General features: G+C 50.8%; 1 protein-coding gene across 1 annotated transcript in view; it reads left to right on the forward strand.

Annotated features, from left to right (window-relative positions):
- Positions 1-412: 412 nt before the first annotated feature.
- Positions 413-22,861, forward strand: part of LOC144827102 (uncharacterized) — a 466,306-nt gene continuing 443,857 nt past the window's right edge. The window contains exon 1 of the mRNA XM_078685542.1: positions 413-559. Within this exon, the coding sequence (XP_078541668.1) occupies positions 413-559 (147 nt within the window). The remainder of the gene's footprint in view (positions 560-22,861) is intronic.

Below are 22,861 nucleotides of genomic sequence, written 5' to 3' on the forward strand. Positions count from 1 at the left end.
ACGTGAGAAAAAAAGATTATTAGAAGGAAGAAGCAAATAACGAGAAAACGAAAGTGAGGAGAGTTAGATCGAAGGAGAGATAGGGAAAGAAAGAGAAAAGGAGAAAGGGGGGAAGAGGGACAGGGGAGTGAGAGAAAACGAAGAGTTTGAAAGGCAGTGAGAAGGAGGAAAGGGGTAAGGGAGCAGAGTGCAAAAGATTGTGAGAACCGAGCGAGGGAGGCTTGGGGAGAGCGCGTCCATCAAGCAGTGAAGTGCCGCGCGCACTTGGCGCAGTTTCTGCTGCGGACAGAGATGAGGGCATCAACAAGTGAGGACTGAGTGAGCCTGGCCCTGAGGAGCAGGGGGAATGTATGCAACATTTGAAAGTGCGCATCCACCTCTGTGACCTGGATGAGGAGGGACCGCTGCCGGGATGTCGGAGCCGGAGCGGTGCTCCACGGACGGCTCGGGCGCCGGGGCCAGGGTGCTGCAGCTGGCCAGCAGGGGCGAGTGGATCGCCCTGGAGCAGACCCTGAAGGGCATCGACAAAGGCGACGTGGATGTGTGCCAGGCCGACCACGTGAGTACTCACTGCACGAGGGTCTGGGTCCTTACTGGCAACCTTAATTCCTCAGAGTCCCACCCTTATTGGGAGATGATTGGAACACGCTGGCCGTCATTGTGTGATATGTATTCATTTATCTGATATTGTTATCTAGGCCACCTGGGCCTTATTATAGATAGGGCGCAGTGTCCTGTCTGCACCTTTAACAGGCTGTGCTTGGCACCGACTGGGTCAGTGTGCCCACTCCAGGGAGGTTGCTGCCAATCCGAGGTGGGGGGTGGGAGGGAGGAATTATTATTAATAATAAAAATATAAAGTTACCTTCCCTTACCACCGAGATATTCTGCTCCTGCGTGGCACTGCTCCTATGCTCCCGTTCCTGCCCGGCACTACACTTCTCATGGGCACAGGCTTCCAGACTCTACCCAATCTCAGTACTTCTCCCACGATGAGAGAAACGCAGCAGGCCGGTTTTTCGCTCCAGGAGGGCCTGGAAGCCTGTGCCCCTGAGCACTAAAATATCTCCAAGGAACAGCCTGGAGATATCCAAGTCCGTTAGGCCGGCTGTGGCTGGACGGCCATACTGACATGCGCACTTTTAGTGCCTACCACCACTCCCCCTGCTGTATGACGCTTCGGTTTGGCCGCGCCCACGTTTGACTCGGCAAATTGAAAGTAAAAATAAAATGACAATAGATGAGTCTTATTGTCATTTTATTTTTCTTCGGACTGCTGCATTTCAGCAGTGGGGCAACGCTCCTGCCCCTCGCCCAGTCACAGTGAGTGTACTGCCCTCTGCCCTGCGCAAACATGAACTCGTGCCTGCCAGGGTGGTAGCACATTAGTGAAAGGCCAAAGGGCTGTTTGAAACTGCTGGTCATCCTTTCGCAGTGCAAGCTGCAATGCGGCCTGTGTTTGAAGGGGGGTGGGGGGGGGGGGCAAAGGTGCACCCGACTGCAGGGGGGATGCCCAAGAGGGACCATGAACCCCCAAATCCTGCTTTCCAAGGGGTGCCACCTAATATAGCACACAGTCAGTGTGACTCCCGATGGCCTTTTTGCCTTGTTGCCTGTGTCTGCCTTGTTGCCTTGCTGCCTGTGTCTGTATTATGGTGCTGATGCAAAGGCAGTGTTTTCTCATGTGCATGGGGCCATAACCCCATGCGAGTGAGAGGATGCCCGTTTAGGATTGCGCTAACGCTACATGTGAGCGTGCATGATCTGTATTACAGAAGGGGCCGTGCAAGCGTCTGCGTCCCCCTCTGTCATACCCAGGTGCCTTACTGGGTGCACATGTGCTTTTTGCCCCTAGGGCAGTTTTGACAGTAGAACTCTTGGACCTTATGGATTTAGTATGCTTCACATGAAGCACATGACAGATAAAGATGCGTCGAGCTGGAGCCAAGGATGCTAGAGAATGTTCAACAAGATAGTAAACTGGAACAGGAGGGTTAATATAAGAGGGTCTTCCTATGCGTTAATTTCGAATGAATTAACTTTCAGATAACTTTGGAGCAGTCCATAGTTGTCACTAGCTGCTGGGCCATGGAGGAGGGATGAGGGAAAAATAATATATACAATTTGCTTTCATTAAGCAGTCATCAATCAGTATTCTATCGCAGGCGTGAAGGCTGCGGTGGGACAAAAAAGACACAGAATGAAGAGCGCATTCCATACACCTAGAGTCAGTGGATGAAGAGCACATACCATACACCAATTGACACAGGATGAAGCGTGTATACCATACACCAAGAGACATAGAATTAATAGTGCATTCCATACACCTAGAGACACAGGATGAAGAGTGCATGCTGTACACTAAGAGACACAGGATGAGGAGTCCATGTTGTACACCTAGAGACACAGGATGAAGAGCACATACCATGCACCAAGAGACATAGGTTGAATAGCGCATTCCATACACCTAGAGATACAGGATGAAGAACACATACGTACACATATTGACACAGGATAAAGTGTGCATACTGTACACTAGGAGACACAGAATGAGGAGCACATACCATACACATAGAGACACAGGATGAAGAGCACATACCATTACCCCAAGAGACATAGGATTAATAGCGCATTCCATACACCTAGAGACACAGGACGAAGAGCACATACAATACACCAATTGACACAGGATGAAGAGTGCATACTGTACACTAAGAGACACAGAATTAGGAGTGCATTCCATAAACCTAGAGACACAGGATGAAGAGCACATACCATGCACCAAGAGACATAGGATTAATAGCACATTCCATACACCTAGAGACACAGGATGAAAAGCACATACGATACACCAATTGACACAGGATGAAGAGTGTATACTGTACACTAGGAGACACAGAATGAAGAGCGCATACCATACACGTAGAGACACAGGATGAAGAGCACATACCGTACACCAAGAGACATAGGATTAATAGCGCATTCCATACACCTAGAGACACAGGACGAAGAGCACATACAATACACCAATTGACACAGGATGAAGAGTGCATACTGTACACTAAGAGACACAGAATTAGGAGTGCATTCCATAAACCTAGAGACACAGGATGAAGAGCACATACCATGCACCAAGAGACATAGGATTAATAGCACATTCCATACACCTAGAGACACAGGATGAAAAGCACATACGATACACCAATTGACACAGGATGAAGAGTGTATACTGTACACTAGGAGACACAGAATGAAGAGCGCATACCATACACGTAGAGACACAGGATGAAGAGCACATACCGTACACCAAGAGACATAGGATTAATAGCGCATTCCATACACCTAGAGACACAGGATGAAAAGCACATATGATACATCAATTGACACAGGATGAAGAGTGTATACTGTACACTAGGAGAAACAGAATGAAGAGTGCATCTGTTGGACTTGGCCCTTCTGGCAGGTTCACCCCTGAACTTTTTGCCTTGAATTATAGTGATTTCTGGTCTTTGCGCACTTTGACACTGTGGCGCAGTGTGAAGTGCGTGCTCTCCCTGAGTGCGTGTGTGAGATTGGCCTGCCCTCCCATAGGAATGCATGGGGAATGTATGTGTCCCTGGTAGTTCTTGATGCGTGGGGTGTACAGACTCCAGTCTGGTATGTGCGGACTCGTGTGATTGAATGCTGAGAGATGATGTATGCGGAATGTATGTGTCTAGTGTGGAAGTGCCACTTCTAGACATGGCTGTATGTGTGCTGTGAAGGTGCTGGCGTGTGATTGGCTGGAGCTGGCTGGGATGCCAGGCTCCATGAGTCATGATGGGTCTGCCCAGTGGTGAGTGTGGAGATTAGCATGCTGATGGCTGGGGAGGAGTGCACCTGTGTCCTGAATGGGGCTGGGCTTTTCCCACACAATGCTGGCTCCGCCCCCTGTGGTGCGACTGATGACCCTAGCCTGCCTGGTGAATGGAAAGGGTGGCTGAGGTAAACACAGTGCTCCAAAACCAGCTGCGACTGGTTCTCCCCCACCCTGCACCTGAAGACAAAGGGAAAAGGTGTATAAAAGAGGGGCTGTGACCCCATGAAAATGTTCTTGTTCTTGTTTGCCAACTTGAATCCTGCCAGGGGCGTGCTGCTGCTTGGGCCCGTGGGAAGGCTTGCCCCCCCTGGGCCCTGCCCAGCCCCTGGACTTCTGAAGGACTTTGCTGGGCTGTTGGCTCCTCTAGCGCCTGGGGGCCTTGGATTCCTCCTCAAAGCGCCTGGAAGCGCTGGTTCGTTTCCCTAGCGCTGGGGAGCGCTGTATCTTGCCATTAGCGATTGGGAGCGCTCTATTTTGCCCCTAGCGCTCTGAGCGCTTTAATTCTCCTACCGCGTGTGCCCCCGCCGCATATTTACTTTTATTCTTATATTTAACGAGGGAGCCTACCCCTCGGTTAATTCTCCCCCAGCCTCTGAGTGCCTGAAACGGGCCGACACGCTGCCCGTGGCGACCCGGAAGTGCTGGGCCGGCCGGCCAATCCTAGCGGGCCCCCCGGAGAAGGACCGGAAGTCCCGCCCTTGGGACCGCGGCATGAGAGAGGAGCGGCTACAGGCACAGTCGGGGCTCCGGTATCGTAGAGAGCCTCGCGCTGCCTAGAGGAGAGCCGCGCTGCCCAGAGGAGAGCCGCCCCAGCATCTGAGAAGCCGGTGAGTGGGGCCCGAAGTGCTGAATCAGGGAGGAGGGTGTCAGGGCACATTGCCGGTGCCCGCCCCTTCCCTCCAGTGTGTCGAGCCGGTTGAGGCTCTTGGAGCAGCGGTCTCTGTTCCTGAGTCCCACGCGAGGGACTCCAACGAGAGAGGCATTTCTTTAGTTAGAGCCCGAGAGGCTCAGGCGGCATATCGTTGTTTCCGAGCCCAGCGAGGCTCCAAGCCCACAGTTGTTTTCAAGCCCGGAGAGGCTTAGGGTGCCATTTTATTCTCACGAGCCCAGAGAGGCTCGAGGGGCAGTGCTTTGTTTACAGAGCCCCGAGGCTCCCGCCCATATTGGTTTGCGACCTCAAGAGGCTCGAGGGGCATTCGTGATTGCAGAGCCCCGAGGCTCCTCACAGCCCACATTGGTCCTACGAGCCTAGAGAGGCTCTTGAGTGTATTCCTGTTCTTGAGCCCAGGGAGGCTCCCACGTTGGCCCCATTCTCTACAACAGCTGCCCAGCACTTTGTGGGCAGCTGCCACGTTTAGGTCTTGGCGCAGTGGCGCAACCTGGACCCTGGACTTTTGATGTAAGTTCATGCTAATATGATTTCTGCGAAGTGTTCTTTGCTGCACCTCTGAATGTGTTGTAGATGCATCATGTGCCTTGCTCCTTACACCTCTGAATGTGTTGTTTATGCATCATGTGTTCTCCTGTGCTGCACCTCTGAATGTGTTGTAGATGCATCATGTGCCTTGTTCCTTACACCGCTGAATGTAGGTTCTGCATCATGTGTTTTCCTTCCCTGCACCTCTGAATGTGTTGTGATGCATCATGTGTAATGTGCCTATGCCCCTACTTGTATTGTGATACTTAGGTGGTTGTTCTTGCTAGTACAGGTGGTGCTAGTGAGGTCCTGGTTCCCTGCGTGACCTGTTCCTAAGGTGGTTAGGATTGCGTAGGTGGTACTTACCGGTTAACAGTAGTTACTGGTTGTGTGCTACATGATTATTTGGTGTTTAACTATCTCCAAGGGCTTGATACTGAGCTCGCCCCCTGACCAGAGTCCCAGGACCAGTGGACTCTATTGTGCCTTCCCTGACAAATTGCTGGGACTTGTCTGATCTCCCTGGGCCACTGGGGCCTCGCTGAAGTGTGCCTTGCTCACTCCCCTCGGCAGCTCGTGCCCGGCCGCCCGTCCAAGCCTCGAGCTGCGCCGCTCTCCCCTGAGCCGCGCCGTTTCGCTGGGCCGCCTGCATCCTGCCTCCCCCTCCTCCTCTGAGCCGCACACATTGGTCGCCCCAGACAGACGCTTGTAGCTAGCCGTCCGCCCGCTCAAGCCTACTAAGGAGATCACTTGCATTATCCCGCGCAACCAGGACGGAAGGTACTGTCCGATAGGCCCTATGTTCTAAGTTCTAGGCCTACAAGTATTGTATTCTAAGTTCTAAAAGTGCTGATCCCTGACAGTGGTCCAGGTGGCCCTGTCTTGTACGTATCCCCTGTAAATTCTGCCCGTGCATGTTGGCACATTGTAAAGTGTGTTTTTATCTAATGTGTTTTGGTGTAATACAAAGGCTATTTTTATATAACCTTGTGTGGAGTTTCCTTTGTGGGGGGCCTTGGGTGTTGTTGCTGGGGTGCGTGCGCAAATACTTAACTCACATCGCCTCCAAGTTTAGCCTTGCTGCTCGTGCCAAGTTACCTAGAGGGTGAGCAGGGGTTATCTTGGCGTGTAACTCCCTTGCCCTGACTTAGGAGTGGTGGTCTCTGACTGACTTTGGCGAAAGCCCTGGCCAGCCAGGGATTCCATTTCTAACATTGGCTGGCAGCGTGAGGGATCCGGATTTGTGTTTGCGCTGGACCACAGTAGCAGCTGGCCGCACTACAAAACTCTGCATTTTAGATAAATCACATTTTGGGGATTATTGTTTTAAGTTTGCTGAAAATGTCATTTCTGTGGAAATGTGTTTCTTGTGCACTGTGAGTTAGGTGTCCCTAGCTCGGGAGGGTAGATCATCCCCCTAAGTGCAGTGTGTTGTCTGGATTCACCAGAAGGGTGGGATCCAGTGGTGGCAGCATAAATGTGTCCCCCGTCCCTGTCCTGGAGTAATGGTACCTGTGTCACGTGTGGTCAGGTTGAGAGATCAGGGGTGGTAGAAACTGCCTTACCAGTCTGGGGGGGGCGTGTGTGGATGAATGGTGTGAGTTCTCTGGATGGGGAGCTTGTTGAATACTTGTGTACTCTTGTTGTTTTGCTCAGATACCTAAGTCCCGTGTGTTGAACTTTTCCCAAGAACGTCTGCAGAAGTGGAGCCTGCTTTTTGATTTCTGTGGTCTGTTTAGAGACAGAATTTTGGAGTTGGTAAGGTTCTGGGAGGAGAGAGGCATAGGGGATGGAGTGATTTCAAAAGGAGTGGCTGAGGTGTCTTCCAGCCCAGTGTGGTGGAAGAGGTTTAGTGTAGCCCAGCTAGGTCTTGGTGTAGGGGCTCACGTCCTGTCTCAAGAGGAGAAGGAGTGGGTGGGACTGCATTTCTCCAGGTGCCCGAAACCCAGTGTCAGGGCCTGAAATGTTTCTGAAGGGAACGTCAGGTCGGGGGCCTAGGCTGTACCAATAGGTCATTTGAGGAGGATCTCCCAGAGTGTTTGAAGAACGTAGAGCATCAGTGAACAGGGTTTCAGTAGTTCTGGTGTGTGGCAGTACCGCTCCAGTTGGGAGGGTGCAGAAGTCCAGATGGAGGGGTGCGAGGGGGGATAGGTTCCCCAGTGGAAGAACCAGTGGGTCAGGGGCCAGCCAGAAGGGTTGTGTCGCCAGGGAGTGACCATGGTGATGCCACTTCTGTCCTGAGTGTCAGGCAGACTTGTACACGACACATTAGTTGTGTCACCCTCAAGGAAGTCCTGGTGCGCCAGGCATCTGACCAAAGGAGTACGTCACTCGGTTAGGGAGCCAGTAGCCGGTGTTTCCGAATCTGGACGTAAGGGGAACTGTACGTAGTGTCCTGAAGTTACAAGAAGGAAGTTCAAGTTCAAGTTCAAGAATTTGTATAGCGCACTACTCACCCAGAGGGTCTCAAGGCGCTTGGGGAGGGGGTTCATTATTTATCGAATAGCCAGGTTTTGAGTTCCTTTCTGAAGGAGATGTGGTTCTGTGTAAGGCGGAGGTGAGTGGGGAGTGAGTTCCAGGTCTTGGCCGCCAAGTAGGAGAAGGATCTACCTCCCATGGTGGATCTTTGGATATGCGGAACTGCGGCGAGGCCTTGATTGGAGGATCTTAGATGGCGGTTGGGTGTGTAGAAGGATAGTCGAGTGTTGAGGCATTCGGGCCCTAGTTTGTAGAGGGCCTTGTGTGCGTGGGTGAGGAGACGGAATGTTATTCTCTTGTTGACGGGAAGCCAGTGGAGGTCTTTCAGGTGGCCGGTAATGTGATCTTGGCGAGGGATGTCCAAAATGAGTCTCGCTGATGCGTTTTGGATGCGTTGTAGTTTTTTTTGTAGTTTGGCTGTAATTCCAGCGTAGAGGGTGTTACCGTAGTCTAGTCGACTCGTAACCAGTGCGTGGGTGACAGTCTTTCTTGTCTCGGCGGGGATCCAATGGAAGATTTTTTTGAGCATACGAAGTACGTTGAAGCAGGAGGATGAGACGGCGTTGACTTGTTTGGACATCGAGAGTGAGGAGTCTAAGATGAAGCCGAGGTTACGTGCGTGGTCTGTGGGTATGGGTGCTGAGCCCAGATCCGAAGGCCACCATGAATTGTCCCAGGCAGAGGGGGATGATCCAAGGATGAGCACTTCCGTTTTATCTGAGTTAAGATTTAGGCGGCTGTTTTTCATCCATACGGCTACTTCTTTCATGCCTTCGTGAAGATTGGTTTTGGCGGTGTTGGGGTCTTTGGTGAGGGAAAGGATCAGCTGGGTGTCATCAGCGTAGGAGATGATGTTGAGGTTGTGTTGACGCACGATGGAAGCGAGTGGACTCATGTAAACGTTGAAGAGGGTGGGACTGAGTGATGATCCTTGTGCTACACCGCAGATGACTTCGGTGGCCTCTGATTTGAATGGGGGAAGTCGGACTCTCTGAGTTCTCCCAGCTAGGAACGAGATGATCCAGTCCAAGGCTTTCCCTTTTATGCCGATGTTGCTGAGGCGTTGTATGAGGGTGCTGTGACAGACAGTGTCGAAGGCGGCGGAGAGGTCGAGTAGAATGAGGGCCACTGTTTCTCCGTTGTCCAGTAGTGTTTTGTAATGTCGTCTGTTGCTGCGATGAGGGTGGTTTCGGTGCTGTGTTTGGCTCGAAAGCCGGACTGTGAGGGATCAAGGGAGTTGTTGGATTCGAGGAAGGCGGCGAGTTGGCTATTGACAGCTTCCTCAATGACTTTGGCCGGGAATGGGAGGAGGGATATGGGGCGGTAATTTTTAAGTTCAGAGGGGTCTGCTGTGGGTTTCTTCAGGAGGGCGCTGACTTCGGCATGTTTCCAGCTTTCTGGGAAGGTAGCAGAGTTGAAGGAGCAGTTGATGACATCACGGAGATGGGGTGCGATGATGGAGTCTGCTTTGTTGAGGATGTGGTGGGGACATGGGTCGGTTGGCGAGCCAGAGTGGATGGAATTCATTAGGCGGATGGTGTCTTCAGTGGTGATTGGGTTCCAGGCGCTGAGGCTATTAGAGGGCGGTTTAGGTTCTGAGGGGGGTGGAGAGGATTGTTCGTTGGAACTGTTTTCGAAGCTGTTATGTATGTCGGCAATTTTGTTGTAGAAGAAAGAGGATAACGAATCACAGAGGTCTTGGGAGGGAGTGATGTTGTTTGAGGCTGCGGTGGGGTTGGTGAATTCTTTGACGATGTTGAATAGTTCCTTGCTGTTATGGGCGTTGTTGTCGAGTCGATTCTTGAATGCTGTTTTCTTGGTAGATCGAATCAGCTGGTGGTGTTTGCGGGTGGCTGCCTTGAAGGTGGTCATGTTGTCGGTGGTCGGGTTTTTTCTCCATGTTTTCTCGAGAGTACGGCATAGCTTCTTGGATTTCTTAAGGTCATCGTTGAACCAGGGGGCCTTTTTGCTGTCTTGTTTGGTGTGATGGTTTTTCAAGGGTGCCTATCGTCAGCACTGTGAGTGATCCATTGTTTGAATTTGATGGCCGCTTGGTTTGGGTCCGATGAGAGGGCGGGTGGATTTTGGTTGAGCGATGTTAGGAGTTGGTCGGTGGTGATTTTGTTCCATTTTCTTCGGGGAATAGGTTGTGGGGGTTGTGGGTCGAGGTGGTTTTGTAGCTGAAGTGAACACAACTGTGGTCCGTCCAATGGAGAGCTGTGGTGTGATCGAAGGAGATGTGTTTGCTGGAGGTGAAGATTGGGTCGAGCGTATGTCCGGCATCGTGGGTGGGTGTGTCAACAAGTTGTTTGAGGCCGAGATTGGCCAGGTTGTCAAGAAGGGTGGTGGTGTTGCTATCGTTTTTCTTTTCCAGGTGGAAGTTGAGGTCTCCTAGTAGAATGTAGTTTTCGGAGGCGAGGGCATGTGGACTGATGAAGTCAGTGATGTCTTCGCTGAATTGTTTACGGGTTCCTGGAGGCCTGTAGATGAGGGTGCCTCTGAGTGTGGTCCTAGGGTTGGTGTGGATCTGGAAGTGGAGGTGTTCAGCGGTTGTAAGGATATCGTTGGATCTGGACGTGATTTTGATGGTGTTCTTGTGGACGATGGCGATGCCACCTCCTGTTTGGACGGTGCGGTCTTTTCGGATGATCTTGTAGTTGTCCGGGATGGCTATGGCGATGTCGGGTGTTGATGATGCGTTCATCCATGTTTCAGTAAGGAAGGCGACGTCCGGTGATGTAGTGTCCAGTAGATCCCAGAGTTCAGAGGCGTGTCTGTGGACCGAGCGGGTGTTTAGCAGGATGCACTTCAGGTGGTTAGAGTCGGAGCTGTTTTTGGGGTTAGTGGATGTGGTATGGGTCTTGATGCTGGTAAAATTGCAGGAGTGGCAGGTGAAGGGACCGTGGGTACGTCCTGGGGCAGCTTCGTAGCATTGCGGTGTGCGTCCGGGGTTAAGGGCTAGAAGGGTGGTGGCGTCATACGTTATGCGGGAAGGGTGCGGTTTGCAGGGGCCAGGGGGTTTGGCGCTGGGCACGGTCCAGGCGCGGACGGGCGTAGACGGGCTTAACTTTGGCGCGCCTTCGGCGCGCATTGGGCGCGACCGGTGCGCGCAAGAGAATCTGTCATATATGGATAGTGGAGGGGGAGGGGCGAGGGGGGGTCAGCTGGGAGGCGGGAGCGGGGTGGAGATCAGGGCAGGGAGGCACAAACAAAAACAAACAAAATGGCAGCAATCCGATAATTAAACAGGACTGGGGTCCAATCGGCAGTGCCTCGAAAACAACTGGCAGTGGAGTCGGCACAATCAGGCAAAGGAAATCTGCAGGCAGTACAACAGCGCAAGTCAAAAGTTGTAGTCTAGCGCTACTTTCAAAAGTGTCTCCGCTATTATTATTTATTAATGGGCAGGCGAGGCAGTCTCTCGCTATCAAGTTAAGAGAATAATAATGCAGATAATCAATTTCGATGCAGCAGTTTAGCAGGCTGAGGAACTCCTGCCTGAAGAGGAGGAACCGGGTAAGCTGTATGGGGGACTGACCTGCAGTGGTTGCCTTGCTGCTGAAGGAGGAGAGAAAGTCTTAGATTTTTGTTTTCAACTTGTAGAAGTCCTGGTGCGCCAGGCATCTAACCAAAGGGTAGCGTCCGTAGGTTTGCCTGTCCTCGACGGCAGGGCGACTGTAGCCAGTGTCCTGGCCGGTTTGTCCTTTTTTTTTTGCAGAGTTTTATATAGCGCGAACTAGAACCGAACCGAATCAGTTATCAGAGCGCTTTACATAGCACCAGTTACGTTACATGACGACACACTTTCATTTTAGGCACGGGGAGATTAAGTGATTTGCCCAGAATCACAGGGGGTTTTTGGCGTCGTTACCGAGACTCGAACCCAGATCCCCAGGTCCAAGGTCGAGGGCCTTAGCCGTTAGGCCAACCCCTCTCCCCTCTTGTCTTCTAGGGGTACCCCTGTGAACACAGGTGGGGCTCATCTTAAGTGAAGAGACCCTGTGTTTCCCAGAAGGGGTGGTACAGGCCTAGCAGGGATCTTTAGGGTTCATGGCTGAGTGTTGTGGTACTACCCTTAGAGCAGGTGGGCCTACCTTAAGTGGAGGGACCCTGTTCTACAGTGGGAGGGTGCAGAACTCTGGAAGGGGATCAGAGGGAGTCTGACTCCTGTGCATCCGGTGAATTGGAATCCCAGGTGGTAAACCAGTAAGGGAGCTGTGACTCCGTCATGACCACCCTGGTGTCCTGTAGGCACCGCACTGAGCAACGTCCCCCTCGAGCAACGCCGCCTATGCGCTCACCGACGTCGTCTCGACGCCGTCAACGAGCCATAGGCTACACCGCAACTGGAGGGCACCGCAACGTGCAACGCCTCGCTACACCGTTCTTGTGGTGGTCTGACCATGGTCACTGCTGCTGAGGAAGTCAGGTCCTAAACTGGTGGGAGAGTTGTGTTCTGGAGGGTGCTTCAGAAGTAGAGGTAGGGTAGGGCATTTTTGCCCGTGACCTCTGGTCAGCCTGAGGGTGCGGTCCCTAGGTTGAAGGATCAGTGGTAGTTTGGAACTACACTGAGAAAGGGAGTGGAGAATGGCTATGTAGGCCAGGGGTTACCACCTCCGACTCGGTGGATTGGCAGGGACCAGTGGTATCTGGGTGGCCTAGGGCCTAGTCCTAGCCGTGGACAGCTAAGGAGTACCAGTGGGGTAGCCTAGTTGGGCCTGTTTTTTTTTAAGTATGTGCTTGTCTTATGGATCAACGTGGCGTAGAACCGGAGGGTGTCCCTACCGTGCGGGCCCGCGTCCGTGTTCTATCGCCCCAAGCAGGGAAGTCCATCACGGTGGTGATTGGTCTCCCCTGCGTTTTGGCTGGAAGGGGGTTGTGTTGGACTTGGCCCTTCTGGCAGGTTCACCCCGAACTTTTTGCCTTGAATTATAGTGATTTCTGGTCTTTGCGCACTTTGACACTGTGGCGCAGTGTAAAGTGCATGCACTCCCTGAGTGCGTGTGTGAGATTGGCCTGCCCTCCCATAGGAATGCATGGGGAATGTGTGTCCCTGGTAGTTCCTGATGCGTGGGGTGTACAAACTTGAGTCTGGTATGTGCGGACTTGTGTGATTGAATGCTGCGAGATGATGTATGCGGCATGTATGTGTCTAGTGTGGAAGTGCCACTTCTAGACATGGCTGTATGTGTGCTGTGAAGGTGCTGGCGTGTGATTGGCTGGAGCTGGCTTGGATGCCAGGCTCCATGAGTCATGATGGGTCTGCCCAGTGGTGAGTGTGGAGATTAGCATGCTGATGGCTGGAGAGGAGTGCACCTGTGTCCTGAATGGGGCTGGGCTTTTCCGACACAATGCTGGCTCCGCCCCCTGTGGTGCGACTGATGACCCTAGCCTGCCTGGTGAATGGAAAGGGTGGCTGAGGTAAACACAGTGCTCCAAAACCAGCTGCGACTGGTTCTCCCTCCACCCTGCACCTGAAGAAAAAGGGAAAAGGTGTATAAAAGAGGGGCTGTGACCCCATTAAAATGTTCTTGTTCTTGTTTGTCAACTTGAATCCTGCCAGGGGCGTGCTGCTGCTTGGGCCCGTGGGAAGGCTTGACCCCCCTGGGCCCTTCCCAGCCCCTGGACTCCTGAAGGACTTTGCTGGGCTGTTGGCTCCTCTAGCGCCTGGGGGCCCTGGATTCCTCCTCAAAGCGCCTGGAAGCGCTGGTTCGTTTCCCTAGCGCTGGGGAGCGCTGTATCTTGCCATTAGCGCTTAGGAGCGCTCTATTTTGCCCCTAGCGCTCTGAGCGCTTTATTTCTCCTCCCGCGGCTGCCCCCGCCGCATATTTACTTCTATTCTTATATTTAACGAGGGAGCCTACCCCTCAGTTAATTCTCCCCCAGCCTCTGAGTGCCTGAAACGGGCCGCCGCCCTGCCCGCGGCGACCCGGAAGTGCTGGGCCGGCCGGCCAATCCTAGCGGTTGAGGCTCTTGGAGAATCGGTCTCTGTTCCTGAGTCCCCCGCGAGGGACTCCAACGAGAGAGGCATTTCTTTAGTTAGAGCCCGAGAGGCTCAGGCAGCATATCGTTGTTTCCGAGCCCAGCGAGGCTCCAAGCCCACAGTTGTTCTGAAGCCCGGAGAGGCTTAGGGTGCCATTTTATTCTCACGAGCCCAGAGAGGCTCGAGGGCCAGTGCCTTGTTTACAGAGCCTGAGGCTCCCGCCCATGTTAGTTTGCGAGCCCCGAGAGGCTCGAGGGGCATTCGTGATTGCAGAGCCCCGAGGCTCCTCACAGCCCACATTGGTCCTACGAGCCCAGAGAGGCTCTTGAGTGTATTCCTGTTCTTGAGCCCAGAGAGGCTCCCACGTTGGCCCCATTCTCTACAACAGCTGCCCAGCACTTTGTGGGCAGCTGCCACGTTTAGGTCTTGGCGCAGTGGCGCAACCTGGACCCTGGACGTTTGATGTAAGTTCATGCTAAGCTGATTTCTGTGAAGTTTTCTTTGCTGCACCTCTGAATGTGTTGTAGATGCATCATGTGCCTTGTTCCTTACACCTCTGAATGTGTTGTTTATGCATCATGTGTTCTCCTGTGCTGCACCTCTGATTGCGTTGTAGATGCATCATGTGCCTTGTTCCTTACACCGCTGAATGTAGGTTCTGCATCATGTGTTTTCCTTCCCTGCACCTCTGAATGTGTTGTGATGCATCATGTGTAATGTGCCTATGCCCCTACTTGTATTGTGATACTTAGGTGGTTGTTCTTGCTAGTACAGGTGGTGCTAGTGAGGTCCTGATTCCCTGCGTGACCTGTTCCTAAGGTGGTTAGGATTGCGTAGGTGGTACTTACCGGTTACCAGTAGTTACTGGTTGTGTGCTACATGATTATTTGGTGTTTAACTATATCCAAAGGCTTGATACTGAACTCGCCCCCTGACCAGAGTCCCAGGACCAGAGGACTCTATTGTGCCTTCCCTGACAAATTGCTGGGACTTGTCTGATCTCCCTGGGCCACTGGGGCCTCGCTGAAGTGTGCCTTGCTCACTCCCCTCGGCAGCTCGTGCCCGGCCGCCCGTCCAAGCCTCGAGCCGCGCCGCTCTCCCCTGAGCCGCGCCGCTTCGCTGGGCCGCACGCATCCTGCCTCCCCCTCCTCCTCTGAGCCGCACACATTGGTCGCCCCAGACAGACGCTTGTAGCTAGCTGGCCGCCCGCTCAAGCCTACTAAGGAGATCACTCGCGTTATCCCGCGCAACCAGGATGGAAGGTACTGTCCGATAGGCCCTATGTTCTAAGTTCTAGGCCTACAAGTATTGTATTCTAAGTTCTAAAAGTGCTGATCCCTGACAGTGGTCCAGGTGGCCCTGTCTTGTACGTATCCCCTGCAAATTCTGCCCGTGCCTGTTGGCACATTGTAAAGTGTGTTTTTATCTAATGTGTTTTGGTGTAATACAAAGGCTATTATTATATAACCTTGTGTGGAGTTTCCTTTGTGGGGGGCCTTGGGTGTTGTTGCAGGGGTGTGTGCACAAATACTTAACTCACATCGCCTCCAAGTTTAGCCTTGCTGCTCGCGCCACGTTACCTAGAGGGTGAGCAGGGGTTATCTTGGCGTGTAACTCCCTTGCCCTGACTTAGGAGTGGTGGTCTCTGACTGACTTTGGCGAAAGCCCTGGCCAGCCAGGGATCCCATTTCTAACAGCATCCTATACACGTAGAGACACAGGATGAAGAGCACATACCATACATCAAGAGACATAGGATTAATAGCGCATTCCATACACCTAGAGACACAGGATGAAGAGCACATACAATACACCAATTGACACAGGATGAAGAGTGCATACTGTACACTAAGAGACACAGAATGAGGAGTGCATTCCATACACCTAGAGATACAGGATGAAGAGCACATACCATGCACCAAGAGACATAGGATTAATAGCGCATTCCATACACCTAGAGACACAGGATGAAGAGCACATACAATACACTAATTGACACAGGATGAAGAGTGCATACTGTACACTAAGAGACACAGAATGAGGAGTGCATTCCATACACCTAGAGATACAGGATGAAGAGCACATACCATGCACCAAGAGACATAGGATTAATAGCGCATTCCATACACCTAGAGATACAGGATGAAGAGCACATACGATACACCAATTGACACAGGATGAAGAGTGCATACTGTACACTAGGAGACACAGAATGAGGAGCGCATACCATACACGTAGAGACACAGGATGAAGAGCACATACCATACAGCAAGAGACATAGGATTATTAGCGCATTCCATACACCTAGAGACATAGGATTAAGAGCACATACGATACACCAATTGACACAGGATGAAGAGTGTATACTGTACACTAGGAGACACAGAATGAAGAGTGCATTCCATACACCTAGAGACACAGGATGAAGAGCACATACCATGCACCAAGAGACATAGGATTAATAGCGCATTCCATACACCTAGAGACACAGGATGAAGAGCACATGTGTTGGGCCCGGGCCTTTGTGGCTGGTTCACTCCTGAACTTTTTTGCTTTTGATGGCGACCTGGTGTTCATGATTTCTGGCTTGGCGCACTTTTTCCCAGAGTAAAAGTGCGTGCGTGTAGTATGGCTGGCCTGCCCTCCCATAGGAATGCATGGGGAATGTGTGTGTTCATGTTAGTTCCTGATGCGTGGGGAGTGCAGGCTCAAGTTTGGTATGTGTGAACTCATGAGAATGAATGCTGTGCAATGGTATGTGCGGCTTGTATGTGTCTAGTGGGGAAGTGCCACTTCTAGACATTGATGTGTGTGTGCAGTGAGGGTGCTGGAGCGTGATTGGCTGGAGCTGGCTGGCAAGCCTGGCTCCAGGAAGTCTGGATGGGTCTGCCCAGGAGTGAGTGGAGAGATCAGCATGAGTGATGTGTGGGAGTGCTACACCTGGTTCCTGATGGGGCTGGGCTTTTCCCACACAATGCTGGCTCCGCCCCCTCTGGTGCGTCTAACGACCCTAGCCTCCCCAGTGAATGAAAGGGGTGGTTGGCCATCAAGGGTGCTCCAAAACCAGCTGCGACTGGTTCTTCCCCCACCCTGCACCCTGAAACAAAGGATTGTTTAGTATAAGAAGGGGCTGTGTCCCCTTAGAAAAAGTTCTCTTCCAGGATCCTGAGGGGGCTGCTGCTGTTGCTGGGCAGGAGGACCGCCACTGGGATTGCCTCCCTGCCTGGAGGCCCAGTGAGCTGGCTCTGGGCCCAGCCTTGCCCCCTGCCTACCTAAGAACTTGGTGAAGCCTATTTGCCCTTAGCGCTTGAGTGCGCTTTATTTGGTGTCAATAGCGCTGGGAGCGCTTGATTCATGCCCCTAGCGCTGGGAGCGCTGTAATTGTCCTTAAGCGCTGGGAGCGCTTTAATTCCCCTTTCGCGGCTGCCCACGCCGCTTTTTGCCGACTTTCAAAGTCCCCTGGCAGGTGCCCACCCTGCCAGGAACCTTGCGCTGTGTTTTGGCCCAAGCCGGTGCCCACCCAGCATTTTGCCCGAAGCGCCGCTGGTGACCGAGGAAGCCGCCGGCATCACCCGGAGGCCGCGCTGGGATTGGGCCAGCCAGCCAAGCCTCCCGCCGCGTCATCGGGAGAGGAGCAGGAAGAGATGCGGGCCGCCTGACCGTGGGCGGGCCCGCGAGGTCGGAAGTGCAGCCGGAAGTACCAACGCTAAACAGGAAGCGGACGGGAGCCCACCCCGCGCTCCTGTGTTCCAAGGAGGTAGTGTGGCATCATCTCCCGGGGCTCCCCTAGCGAGGGTAGAGCCCCCGCAGCCCAGGAGAAGAGAGCCTGCGTCGCCGGTAGCAACCGCCGCCGAGAGAAGGAGAGCGGGGCTTCGGCGAGAATCGGAGTCCCTGGAATTGCCCGGTGAGTCACGGAGGGCTGAAGAGGCTCCACGAGGGTAGCAGAGGGGCCGGTCCCAACCCGGCTCCTGTTCTGAGCGGGCCCGCCGTTGCGGGTTGCTCCAACCTCGGGGGCATTCCTGATTAAGCCCTGAGAGGCTCCGGGGGCATTGCGTGTTATTAAGCCCAGCGAGGCTCCAACGACGGCCATTCTTGTGTAGAGCCCTGAGAGGGCTCAGGGGTCATTCCTTCATTGTTAGAGCCGCGAAGGCTCTGGGGGCATTTGTAATTAGGAGCCCCGAGGCTCCAGGGCCCACATTGTGTTTAGAGACCCAGAAAGGCTCAGGAGCATTGCGTATTGTAGAGCCCAGCGAGGCTCTTTGGGGGACAGTAGATTTGGCTAGAGCCTGCGAGGCTCCAGCGTTGGCCCTCATTATCTACACCAGTTGCCCAGCACTTTGTGGGCAACTGCCACGTTTAGGCCCCCCCTGACACTGGGACACAGAGCGTCCTAGCCCCAACAAGGCCAGAGGGCCTAGGGACTGCCACAGGTTGTGGCTCATGGTAGTTTTGCGCAATTGCTTGTGCTTGCACCTCTGAATGTGTTTTGACGCATCATGTGTTTCTCTTCGTTGCACCTCTGAATGTGTTTTGATGCATCATGTGTTTTTCCTTGTTTTTACACCGCTGAATGTAGGTTCTGCATCATGTGTTTCCTTCCTTACACCTCTGAATGTGTTTTGATGCATCATGTGTTTTCTTTCCCTACACCGCTGAATGTTAATGCATCATTTGTAATGTTCCTATGCTTATACCCCTAAATGTTGGTGATACTTAGATGGTTGTTTTTCTCCTAGTACAGGTGTTGCTAGTGAGGTCTTGGTTCCCTGCGCAATATTTTCCTAAAGTGGTTAGGGTTGCATAGGAGGTACTTACCCTTTACCAGTAATTACTGGTTGTGTGCTAACTTATTCTAAAAGTGTTCTATGTGCTAATTACTATTCCTAAAAAGTGATGATTCCTGACAGTGGTCCAGGTGGCCCTGTCTTGTACATATCCCCTGTAAATTCTGCTCGTGCCTGTTGGCACATTGTAAAATGTGTGTTCTTATCTAATGTGTTTTGATATAATACAAAGGCTATTTTTATATAACCTTGTGTGGAGTTTCGTTTGTGGTGGGCCTTGGGAGTTGCTGCTGGGTGTGCGCGCAAACACTTAACCTACATAGCCTCCAAGTTTAGCCTGGCTGCTCGCGTCACGTTACCTAGAGGGTGAGCAGGGGTTATCTTGATGTGTGACTCCCTTGCCCTGACGTGGAAGTGGTGGTCTCTGACTGACTCTGGCGCAAGCCTTGGCCAGCCAGAGATCCCGTTTCTAACAACATAAAATACACCAATTGACACAGGATGAAGAGTGCATACTGTACACTAAGAGACACAGAATGAGGAGTGCATTCCATACACCTAGAGACACAGGATGAAGAGCACATACCATGCACCAAGAGACAAAGGATTAATAGCGCATTCCATACACCTAGAGATGCAGGATGAAGAGCACATACGATACACCAATTGACACAGGATGAAGAGTGCATACTGTACACTAGGAGACACAGAATGAGGAGCACATACCATGCACGTAGAGGCACAGGATGAAGAGCACATACCATACACCAAGAGACATAGGATTAATAGCGCATTCCATACACCTAGAGACACAGGATGAAGAGCACATACAATACATCAATTGACACAGGATGAAGAGTGCATACTGTACACTAAGAGACACAGAATGAGGAGTGCATTCCATACACCTAGAGACACAGGATGAAGAGCACATACCATGCCCCACGAGACATAGGATTAATAGCGCATTCCATACACCTAGAGTCAGCGGATGAAGAGCACATACAATACACCAATTGACACAGGATGAAGAGTGCATACTGTACACTAAGAGACACAGGATGAGGAGTGCATTCCATACACCTCGGGACACAGGAGAAGAGTGCATACTGTACACTAGGAGACACAGGATGAGGAGTCCATATCGTATACCTAGAGACACAGGATGAAGAGCACATACCATGCACCAAGAGATATACGTTGAATAGCTCATTCCATACACCTAGAGAAACAGGATGAAGAACACATACGATACACCAATTGACACAGGATAAAGTGTGCATACTGTACACTAGGAGACACCGAATGAAGAGCATATACCATACACATAGAGACACAGGATGAAGAGCACATACCATTACAGCAAGAGACATGGGATTAATAACGCATTCCATTCACCTAGAGACACAGGATGAAGAGCACATACGATATACCAATCGACACAGGATGAAGAGTGCATACCATACACGTAGAGACACAGGATGAAGAGCACATACCATACACCAAGAGACATAGGATTAATAGTGCATTCTATACACCTAGAGATACAGGATGAAGAGCACATACAATACACCAATTGACCCAGGATGAAGAGTGCACACTGTACACTAAGAGACACAGAATGAGGAGTGCACATTATACATTTAGAGACAGAATGAAGAATACATATCATACACGTAGAGACACAGGATGAAGAGCACATACCATACACGTAGAGACACAGGATGAAGAGCACATACCATACACCAAGAGACACAGGATTAATAGTGCATTCCATACACCTAGAGACACAGGATGAAGAGCACATACAATACACCAATTGACACAGGATGAAGAGTGCATACTGTACACCAAGAGACACTGGATGAGGAGTGCCTACCATACACCTAGAGACACATGATGAAGAGCACACACCATCTACTAAGAGACACAGGATCAATAGCGCATACCAAGCACACAGGATGAAGAGAGCATACTGTACACTAAGAGACACTGGATGAGGAGTACGTACCTTACACCTAGAGTCACAGGATGAAGAGCGCATACAAAATACCAAGAGACACAGGATGAAGAGCACATACCATACACCAAGAGACACAGGATGAATAGCGCATATTGTACATCAAGGCACACAGGGTGAATAGTGCAAACCACAGACCAAGAGACATCGGATGAAGAACGCATACCATACACCAAGAGACACAGCATGATTACAACATACTGTACACTATGGGACACAGGATAAATACCACTTACTGTACACTAACAGACACAGGATAAATAGCACATACCGTAAACACATCCTGCTGACCAGTTTGGTAACTGGGTACTCTAGCGCTATCCACGTATTTAACTGACAATGGTAAAGGGTGGTATTTAACATGTCTTTGTTTTAAAAATGTTATAAATAGAAATTTTAAATTAACTTAATGAAATGTAACAGCACAGGATAGAGGATACCAGATTCAAGTGCCTAATAAAATCACAAATTTAAAGATCTCTTATGACAGTTACGTTATTTCAGCTCCAGGAGGTCGGCTCTCTTTTTGTGCACTTAAGTTTCATATATGTGCCCAAGAAGTTTCATATTTTGGCACCATTGTAGGTGCAACATTTATACTCGCAGATTGAATCTAGTACTGCGGAAATCTAGCAAGTGGCAGGGTTTTCAAAAATTGAAAGTTTGGGGGTGGCCACATTAGCATAAGTAGGGGTTCTCCATTAGAAATAGGGATATGTTTCTGTGCAGGTAAAAATGTGATTTGTGCAAATGCATGCTTTCCTTAATTGTTAAACTGCTGATTGTGCATCAATGGACAATCTGCAGGCTTAGGATTTAGGGACATAAGGGCCTTATGCAAGAACACATTTATCCATATACACAAAATGAGTAAAACCCTTTGATACATCTGGCCCTAAGTGTATGACTAGAGAATACTCCTGATTTTTAAGGATCATCAAAATGAGTAGGTGGGCCAGCACCATAGGTGTAGACCTTCGACTTGCCGCTTAATCTTTGTGTTAGAAGCTTTAAGGTGATAAGACATTAAGCCCTACGGACTTCGTTACTCAAAGTGTTTTACCACCAGTGCTTAATCTGAGCTGGTGTTTGCAGGTGGGGTGCACCAGCACTCTTTTTTGGACACCAGCACTCATTTGAACTTATCAGACTTTGACCCAGAATAGAGAAGGGGGAAAGAAAGAGAAAGACGGAGAACCTGCAACAAAGAGACACAGCAGGAACCTGCTAGAGTTCGATAAAGTATCAGGGAATGTTTGTGATTGATTAATTAAAGAAGTATGAGGTGGAATCAAGACTCACTAGCCTAAGTATTTGGCAACCAAAATTCTAAATCCCCTGCCACAAGCTTCTGAGAAAAAGTTTGAACCCCACCAAAATTTTTTTCCTTTACAAATTAAGCACTGATTACCACCCAGTGTTGTGGTCAGTGACCAATGTGAAACAAATACATTGGGTTCCCAACCCACTTCCCAGCGTCTGTCCAGTGCCCAATTATTATAGCCCTGCAAAAAAGTATCCTTATCTTCAGTCGTAGCTGAGAGGCCAAGCATTAGTTGAGGGTCTGGTTTCAACAAGCCTCCCTTTAAGACAGGTGCAACACAGACAGGTAAGAAAGAAAGGCCTAAACCGTTGCTCTAAAGGTTGTCAGTACATGACTCAATAATAACAATCTAACATCAGCACCTAAAAGTGATGCTGTGTGCACTGTACAGCATGCACTCAACTGACTGAGTTGGCTCACTGGCCTCCTTGCCTGCCATTTCATTAGTCAGTGTATTATGCCCTACCAACATTGTAGATAATTTAATAGTATTTCCTGTATAGCCGAAGCCAGGATCCAGGTGCTGTGACGTTACACAAGCATGTGGACATACACACAGATGACAACAATAACTTAAACATTACTGCTGAAAAGAAAGAACATGGTTGCACTCCAAAAGTGTGTCCTTCAAAATACTGAGCAATTCCATCAGGAGCAAACATATACGTGTCTAACGTAGTAGAATTGTGAGAAGGTCACAAGGATTCCACTCCCTGACATTCATTTGCAACGCAATGCATTCTGGGAGTTGTAGCTTTGACTTTCTTCCATTGAAACAATAGACTAACACATTTGATTACAGTGGTTTGTGATGAAGCAACAAAGGAAAGATTATCTGTGCCTGCTTAATTGGTGAAACACATTCTGATGCACCACACACAAGCCATAACACTGCATTTTATTATATCAATATTATGACACGTCTTTCTAAAGCTCTAATATATAAACCTATTCCTTTTTTCGAGCCCATCAGCCGCCCTCAGAAATCACACATAT

The sequence above is a fragment of the Lissotriton helveticus genome, chromosome 4_1 (genome assembly GCF_964261635.1).
Source record: "Lissotriton helveticus chromosome 4_1, aLisHel1.1, whole genome shotgun sequence".
In the NCBI taxonomy this organism is placed as follows: domain Eukaryota; kingdom Metazoa; phylum Chordata; class Amphibia; order Caudata; family Salamandridae; genus Lissotriton; species Lissotriton helveticus.